The 8,581-nt window shown below is 34.6% G+C and overlaps 1 protein-coding gene across 1 annotated transcript in view; it reads right to left on the minus strand.

The window, feature by feature from the left end:
* Nucleotides 1-8,581, minus strand: part of ADAM10 (ADAM metallopeptidase domain 10) — a 117,141-nt gene that overhangs the window by 56,288 nt on the left and 52,272 nt on the right. Inside the window, exon 5 of the mRNA XM_023509983.1 lies at nucleotides 6,270-6,370. Within this exon, the coding sequence (XP_023365751.1) occupies nucleotides 6,270-6,370 (101 nt within the window). The remainder of the gene's footprint in view (nucleotides 1-6,269; nucleotides 6,371-8,581) is intronic.

Raw genomic sequence — 8,581 nt, forward strand, 5'->3', positions numbered from 1 at the left:
GGCATCCACTGAGCTACAGGTGCCTGGCCACTCACAGATTTCTTATTGGTTGTGCTATTTTTCTTAATTTGTGTCTATAAAGGATTTTTTTCTATTAAATTGGTATTGTTGGATTTATTGGTTCCAGGTGTTCAAAATATGCATTTAAAGTCTACAGTAATATTGCCTTTTTTGTGTCTGATAGTATTAATTTGTATTTTTTATTTCTTGGTCAGACTAGCTAGATTATCAATCATGTTAATCTCCTCAATTAATTTTCCCTGCTGTTCTCTACTTCATTCATATCTACTTTTACCTGTTGCTTTATTCCTTCTACTTAGTTAGGGTTTAACATGTACTTCCTTGTCTAGCTCTAAAAAATGGATACTTACATGACTGATTATAGATTTTTCTTTTCTAACATGATCATTTAAAAGGTGTCAAGGGAGACCTAAAAAACTATTCTGTTTAATTTCAGTTCTTTTAGATTTACCAAGACTTTTTTTATGGCCTAGTATATGTTGAAGAAATGTTCTGCATGCACTTGTGTATTCTACCATTATTCAGTGGAGAGTTCTACAAATGTTAATTAGGTCAGGTTGTTTCATAGGGGTGTTCAAGTGTTCTCTATCCTTACTAATTTTTTGTCTACTTGCTCTATCAATCTATTCACTTCTCTACTCAAAAATGAGTGTGATCTCTAGCTATAATTTGTGTAGTTTTCCATTTCTCCTTTCAGTTGTTGGTTTTTCCTTCACATATTTCACAGGTCTAATAATACTGACAATAACTATACTATTAAATAACATTTAGAACTGTTACTGTTCTTTAATAAAGTGATACTTGTTATCATTATGATAGGTGTCTCTAGTGATAGTCTGTGAACTGAATTATATTGTTTGATATTAATATTGTCACTTTATAATTCTTATGATTAGTGCTCATATGACATGTGTTTCCCATCCTTTTATTTTTTTTCTAAATCATAGCTGTGTACATTAATGCAGTCATGGGGTACAGTGTGCTGGTTTTATATATATACAATTTGAAATATTTTCATCAAACTGGTTAACATAGCCTTCATGGCATTTTCTTAGTTATTGTGGTAAGACATTTATATTCTACATTTAGTAAGTTTCACATGTATCCTTGTAAGATGCACTATAGGTGTGGTCCCACCAATTACCCTCCATCCCCTCCGTTTCCCCCATCCTTTTACTTTTAAACTCTGTGTCTTTACACTTAAATTGCATTTCTTTTAGACAGTTTGGTCTGGCTTTTTTAATCTAACCATCTCAGCTTTTTAATTTATGTTTAGTCCATTTATATTTAATGCAATCACTGATATATTTAGATGTAAACTTACCATCTTGCTATTTATTTCCTATCTGTCCCATCTATTCTTTGTTCCTTTTTTCTCTTTCTCTGCCTTCTTTTAAATTAACCATGTATTTTTAATTACATTTAATGTCGTTCACTGATCTGTTAACTGTATCTACTTTATTTTTTTCACTGGTTGCTCCAGGGCAGAAGACATTTCTACAAACTTTTTCTTAAAAGACCTAATGGTAAATATTTAGACCTTTGGGCCACATGGTCTCTGTCACAACTACTTAATTCTGCCACTACAGTGCAAAAGCAACCATAGACAATTAGTCAGTGAATGGGTATGATTGTATTCCAATAAAACTTTATTACCAAACCAAATAGCTGACTATGGGTCCATATTGACCTCAGCATTATAGTTTGCAATATCCACCTTTTTCACAGAACAATCTACCTGCCAAAACTGTATTACTTCACATAGTGTAAGAAACAACAGTGTACTTCTATTCTTCTGTCTTTTGTGCTACTGTCATAAATTTTGATTCTCTGTAGATTGTAAAACCTATTATACATTATTATTTTGATTTAAGTTAATAATCTCTTGAAGAAATTTTTTAAATAAGAGAAAAATCCTTCATATTTACCTACATATTTACTATTTTATGCTCTTCACTCCTTGTATAGAATCGAGTTTCCATTTGATAACCTTTTTTCTATCTGAAGAAAATACAGTGAAAATCTTTTCCACATTTCTTGCAGTGAAGATCTCCTACAGACAAATTCTCTCAGCTCTTATCTATCTGAAATGATCATTAATTTGCTCATATTTTTGAAAATTATTTTCACAGAATACAGAATCTTAGTTTGCCAGGATTTTTTTCTAATCCTTTGAAGATATCTTTCTATGTCTTCTGGTTTACACTGTGTGATGAGAAGGCAGCAGTTACACTTATCTTTGTTCCCCTGTGAGTAAATGTATCTTCTTTTCTCTGGTTGCTTTTACAGTTTTCTCATTTCTAGGTGTTTCCAATAATTATAAGAAAACCTAGTATGATTTTCTTTGTGTTCATCCTGCTTGAGTTTCATTGACCTTCTGGGAACATGGATTGAAATTTTTCTTCATATCTGAAAAATTTGGAGGCATTAATTTTTAAATATATTTTTCTACATCACTTCTCCCTAGACTCCAATTATTCTCTCTGTGCTTAGATGTAGATAATATCTATTGATTTATTTTCCTTTATTCAATTTTACTCATTTTGAGTTCTATAATAATTGATTTGCTCATAAGCCCATCCACTAAATTTTTCACTTCAGATAATATATTTTTCAGTCTAGAAGTTACATTTGGTTCTTTATTAGAATTTCTACTAACTCCTTTTTGTATTCATGTCTTTAATTCTTTAAACATATTAACAATAACTGTTTTAAAGTTCTTGTCTGTTAATGTCTGTAAATACTGGGTTCTGTTTCTACCTGGGTGGTTTTTCTCCTGATTATGAATCACATTTTTTCATTTCTTGTTATTTAGTAATGTTCTTTGAATCCTAAACATTGTGAAGTTATATTGTTAAATATCTGGATTTAGTGTCTTCCCAATAAATACTGAACTTTTCATAGATAGGCAGCTAATTTATTTGAAAATCATCTTGACTTTTTTGAGGCTTATTTTCCTGCTTAGTTAGGACAAGTCTGGAATAGTCTTTACTCTGGGGCTAGGTTAGTCCTACTTTTACCAATGGCTTACAATCTCTATCATGTGTAACTCCTAATAAGTTGTTTATTTCATATAGTCCCCAGTAGTTTTTATCTCACAGTTTCAAGGTTTTCTCATAGAATCTTACACTGTGCGGGCACAGGTTGGTATTCAGCTAAGATTCAAGGCAACCCCTATGCAGGTATCTGCAGCTTTTTCTCAACATAGATCTCTCTCTGCCCGTAAGTACAGACACCATAGCCTCTCTCAACTTTGACCTCTGATTCTTAAACTCAGAAAGATTGCTGTGTACTTCATCCTCTTCTTGAGATCCCCTTCTCTGTGCCATATCTGAAATTTTGGTTCTAGTCAAAAAGGCAACGAAATCAGAGATAATATTTCACTACTCTCAAAGATCTCAATCCTGCACTGCCAGTTGTCAAATATTTGAACATAATTTTAAGTATTCTGTTCCACTTTTTAGCTATTTACTGAGGAGGCCTACTTGGCTATCAGTTCCTCCATCAGGTACTCCATCACAGCCAGAAAGGAAGATATATGAGTTTTAAAGTTTCACTTTAGACATTTAATATTTTATTTAGACTTTTGTTTTATTGTAAATATGGTATAACATAGAGATCCAACTTCATCTTTTTCCCAAGAGATTAACATTCTATCTGGCTCCACTTATTCAGTGCTCCCACCTTTTCCTTACTAATTGAAGATTACAACTCTACCACATAAAGTTTCATATATATATGTGGGTCTGTCCCTGAGCACTCAAGTTTATTTCTCTATGTAATTTGTCCATCCCACTAATACCACACTCTAAATTACTGTAATAAATCTTAAACCCTTTTAGGAAGAACTGACATTTATATGATATTAAATATTTTTTCCATTAACATAGTATATCTCTTCAATTATTCAAAATCCATCTTTCTTAACTTTTTTAAAAAAAGGTTTGATTTTCCTCATATAGGTCTTGTAATTCTTTGTTACATTTATTCTGCAATACATGATATTTTCTAATATTATTATTGCCTCTCTTTCATTATATTTCCGAGTCCACTACTGACCTAAATAAATGCAACCCACTTTTGCACATTAACGTTTCATCAAGCTACCCTATTAAACCCCCCCAGCATATGTAGCAATCTGTAGTCTCGTTTCCTCTATGTACATTGTCCATACTAGTATTATATTGTATTAGTACAAGCCACTGTCACTTAAAACTACTCATCAGTAGTTTTCTCATCAATTCCAACTTTTCCAAGACTAGGTCTCCAAGACCCTGGTTTTGACAGTCTTGAATGCCAATCCCCCAAGGAAAAGATTCTTTACTGATCTACTTCTCTGATTTTTGAATGCACTGTTCCTACTGCTTGGAATATTCCTTCCTTCTCACGGCTAACCTAATTCTGTTTTGTTTTCAAAGACAGAGTCTATGTACCCTTGGTGGAGTGCTGTGGTGTCATAGCTCACAGCAACCTCAAACCCTTGGGCTCAAGAGATTCTCTTGCTTCAGCCTTCCAAGTAGCTGGGACTACAGGCACCTATCACAATGCCTGGCTATTTTTAGAGATGAGGTCTCACTCTGGCTCAGGCTAGTCTGGATCTTGTGAGCTCAAGCAATCCAGCCACCTCGGCCTCCCAGAGTGCTAGGATTGCAGGCAAGACCAACTGGACCCAGCCGCTAACCTAATTCTTATTCTTTTTATCCCCCTCCCTCCAGATAGATCTCACTCCATTACCACACTGGAGTGTAGTGGCACAATCTCAGCTTGCTCTAACCTCAAACTCTTGAACTCAATTGATCCTCCTGTCTTAGACTCCCAAATAACTAGGGCTACAGGCACACACCACCACACCCACCTAATTTTTAAATATTTCACTATGTTGCCCAGACTGGACTTGAATTCCTGACTTCAAGGTGATCCTTCCACCTTGGCCTCTCAAAATGCTGGGATTCTAGACATGAGCCACTGTGATGGCCACCTACTTATTTTTTAAGTTTCTTATTATTGTCCTCAAATTCTTCCAAGGCTAGGTTAGCTACTCCTCTTGTGTATAGAGTGTCACTACATTTAATCTTCTATCTCTTACTACCTAAATTGTTTTTCTGTGTCTCCAATTAAACTACATGCTTTTTCAGAAAAAACCTTCATCTTAATCTCCACATTTTCCCAGAATTTACCACATATTCTGACATGTGGCAGAAGACCAATACATACTTGTTCAATAAATGTCAGAATAAAATCTCATTTAAATTAAAAAGATCCATCTGAAATAGAATTGTAAATGCCATTTTGCAGATCAAGAAACAGATCTAAATACAAATCTCCATGGTTCAAGAAACACTACTCCACCCTACTACTTTTTTTTTTTCTTGAGACAGAGTCTTACCATGTCACCCTCAGTAGAGTGCAATGGCATCATAGCTCATAGCAACCTCAAACTCTTGGGCTTAAGCAATTCTCTTGACTCAGCCTCCCAAGTAGCTGGGACTATAGGCGCCCACCACAATGCCCAGTTAGTTTTTGTTGCAGTTCTAATATTCTGAAGAAAAAAAGCAAAAAACATAAAACTAAGGAATACCTAGACAAACCAGGGCCAGTTGTCACTCTAATTTTTAATAATACTAACATAAACAAACATTTACATGAAATTCAAATTCAGATTCAACAATTTTTATTGTATAATGTAAGGCAAATCTAGGTGTTCTGGCTCACATCTATAATCCCAGCATTTTGGGAGGCCAAGACAAGAGAACCACTTGAGGTCAAGAATTTGAGACTAGAGTGCGTAACACAGCAATACTTGGTCTGTACAAAAAAATTTAAAAATTAGCCACGCATTGTGGCACACACCTGTAGTCCTCGCTACACAGGAAGCTGAAGCAGGAGAATTGCTTGAGCCCAAAAGTTTGAGGCTGCAGTAAGCTACACCTATGCCATGTGCAACACTCCAGCTGGGCAACAGAGTGAGACTCTTTTGCAAAAAAAAAAAAAAAAAAGGCACAGTATTTATATATTTAGGACCTGTAACATTCTTTGAATAATCCATATTTATATTTAAATTTCAGCACCACCCCTTTATTATTGTCAAATTATCTGGCTTCTTTGAGCATTAAAAAATGTATATTATTTTCCTAGAGTGATGTCTAGCTCTCAGAAATCCTAGAACATACATTTTTAAATGCAGAAACGAAACATATGCCTAAGTTTATTTCCATCTCTTAAATGCAAGCTAATGTTAAAATTCTTACCTGTGTTCTCTCCTCTACACCAGTCATCTGATACTTCCTCATCCTGTCAAATACTGAATGATCTGCACAGCCCCCCTGTGGACCATATTTATGGGGATAGTCTAAAACACAAAGAAGAAATATCATTACTGTTACATGTTTAGATATAACCAATTATCTTATAAATGAAAATTTAACTATCATTAATTAATAAAAGCCATAAATTCTTATTGAGCACCTACAGGAAAAGGCATTAAAGTAGGCATTCTAATTTTAAAATCTGGCTCTTAAGGTTCTTAAGTTCTTCAATAAAAATCATTGGTCTTTAGTTTTTTGTCACATGAATGATTTGTGAATTCTACAAAAGGACAATAATTACTCATAACTAATCATTATTCTAGATTTAACTTTTTCATTCTTTCCTATTTAAGACACATAAAGCATCTTAAACTGCTATTTACCTGATTTTGTAATTTATAACTTTCACTTCAGACACATTAAATTTCCTATGCCACAAATGTACAAAGCCCTCTCAACCTGAATTACAGGCAAGTTGATATTATATTTCAATATAATATGATTATATTCAAATTCCTTCCATGAATACCAACTGCCCTCAAGGAAAAGTGACCTAGAAACACATTTTCTGTCTAAGACATGGTCAAAGTAGACTGAGTTTAAATTTATTCTATGTGTAATTCAAATGAATCCTCTGTTTCACAAACCAGTACTTATTTTGTCATTTATTTTCCCTTAATAAAGTGATTAATTTGTTCATAGCTGAACTAGTTCTATTTCCAGGTTACAGTTAGATATAGTTTAGTCACTTAAAAATTCATTCCATGGCCAGATATAGTGACTCACACCTACAATCCTAGCACTCTGGGAGGCCAAGGCATGAGGATCCCTTGAGCTTGGGAGTTTGAGATCAGCTTAAGCAACAGCAAGACCCGGTCTCTACAAAAAATAGAAAAATTAGCCTGTGGCACATGCCTGTAGACACAGGTACCTGGGAGACTGAGGCAGAGGGATCACTTGAGCCCAGGAGTCTGAGGTCTCAGTGAGCTACTATGACACCAATGCATTTTCTTTTCTTTTCTTTTTTTTTTTTTTGCAGTTTTTGGCTGGGGCTGGGTATGAACCCGCCACCTCTAGCATATGGGGCCGGCCCCGTACTCCTTTGAGCCACAGGCACCGCCCACCACTGCACTTTAGAAGGGGCAACAGAGCAAGACTCTATCTCAAATGAAAAAAAGTTCATTCTATTTTCTCAATGTTCTATGTACTTCTCCCTTGTTAATGTCTATCTTGGTTCATGAATGTATTTTATATTTTATAATTCAATGTATTATAGTAACCACAATAGAAACTGGCAAAATAAAACACCAGACATGAAGACACGGATATAAGAAGTCCTAAAAAATCCTCAAATAGCTTATGAAAGTCATACACAGACATATAAACACTGCAGTTAGTGTCTTAAGAAGACCTACAACAGAAGTGGCCATTAAGGGACTACAGCTGTCCCTCAGTACATGCAGGAGATTAGCTCTAGGACATCCCTTCCTCATATCAAAATCTAGGCATACTCAAATCTCAAAGTCAGCCCTGCATAACCTACATAAAGAAAAGGTTGGCCCTCAGTGGTGTGGGTTTCACATCTCACAAATACTATACTTTCCATACAAGTTTGGTGTTTAAAAATCTGCATATATGTGGACCTGCATAGTTCAAACCTTTAATGTTCAAGGGTCAACTATATTTCATTAGAAATGCTACACTACAATATAGATAAAACTGACAGGTGGGAGGAAGGGGTTACAGACGACCTACCTACGCTAACACAACAGCTCTGATTTAAACGTTACTTTTTATCAGAGGTTAAGATTTTAACAGCTATAAAGTTCAATCAATAAATGTAAAAGGAGTGACATAAAATTATCATTTGCAACCCCATATGTATAAACTGATTTAGCCAAGAGTTAGTGCTAAAATCACCAGGTAATATTTGTGAGGGAACAGGATATTTAGTCACAAATTATTTATTAATTATAGAGAAAAAGTACTTTCAGATTAAAAAGAGATAGCAATTACCACTTTATTTACCAAGTGACCAAAATTGGCATTGCCAAATGCAGGACAATCTGACAATATGTGCTCCCAAATTGATGCATTAAGAAAGGTCCAGCTTCACTTATGCAGCCTCTTGTCAAAATATCTAACCAAATCTAATCATGAGTAAATATCAAACACACTGAGAATGAGAGACATTCTATAAGTCACTGATCTAGACACAAGGAGAAAAAGGCAATCTCATTTAAAAAAAAAAAAAA

Source organism: Otolemur garnettii, unplaced genomic scaffold (assembly GCF_000181295.1).
Source record: "Otolemur garnettii isolate 467f Iridium unplaced genomic scaffold, OtoGar3 scaffold00011, whole genome shotgun sequence".
Classification (NCBI taxonomy): Eukaryota; Metazoa; Chordata; class Mammalia; order Primates; family Galagidae; genus Otolemur; species Otolemur garnettii.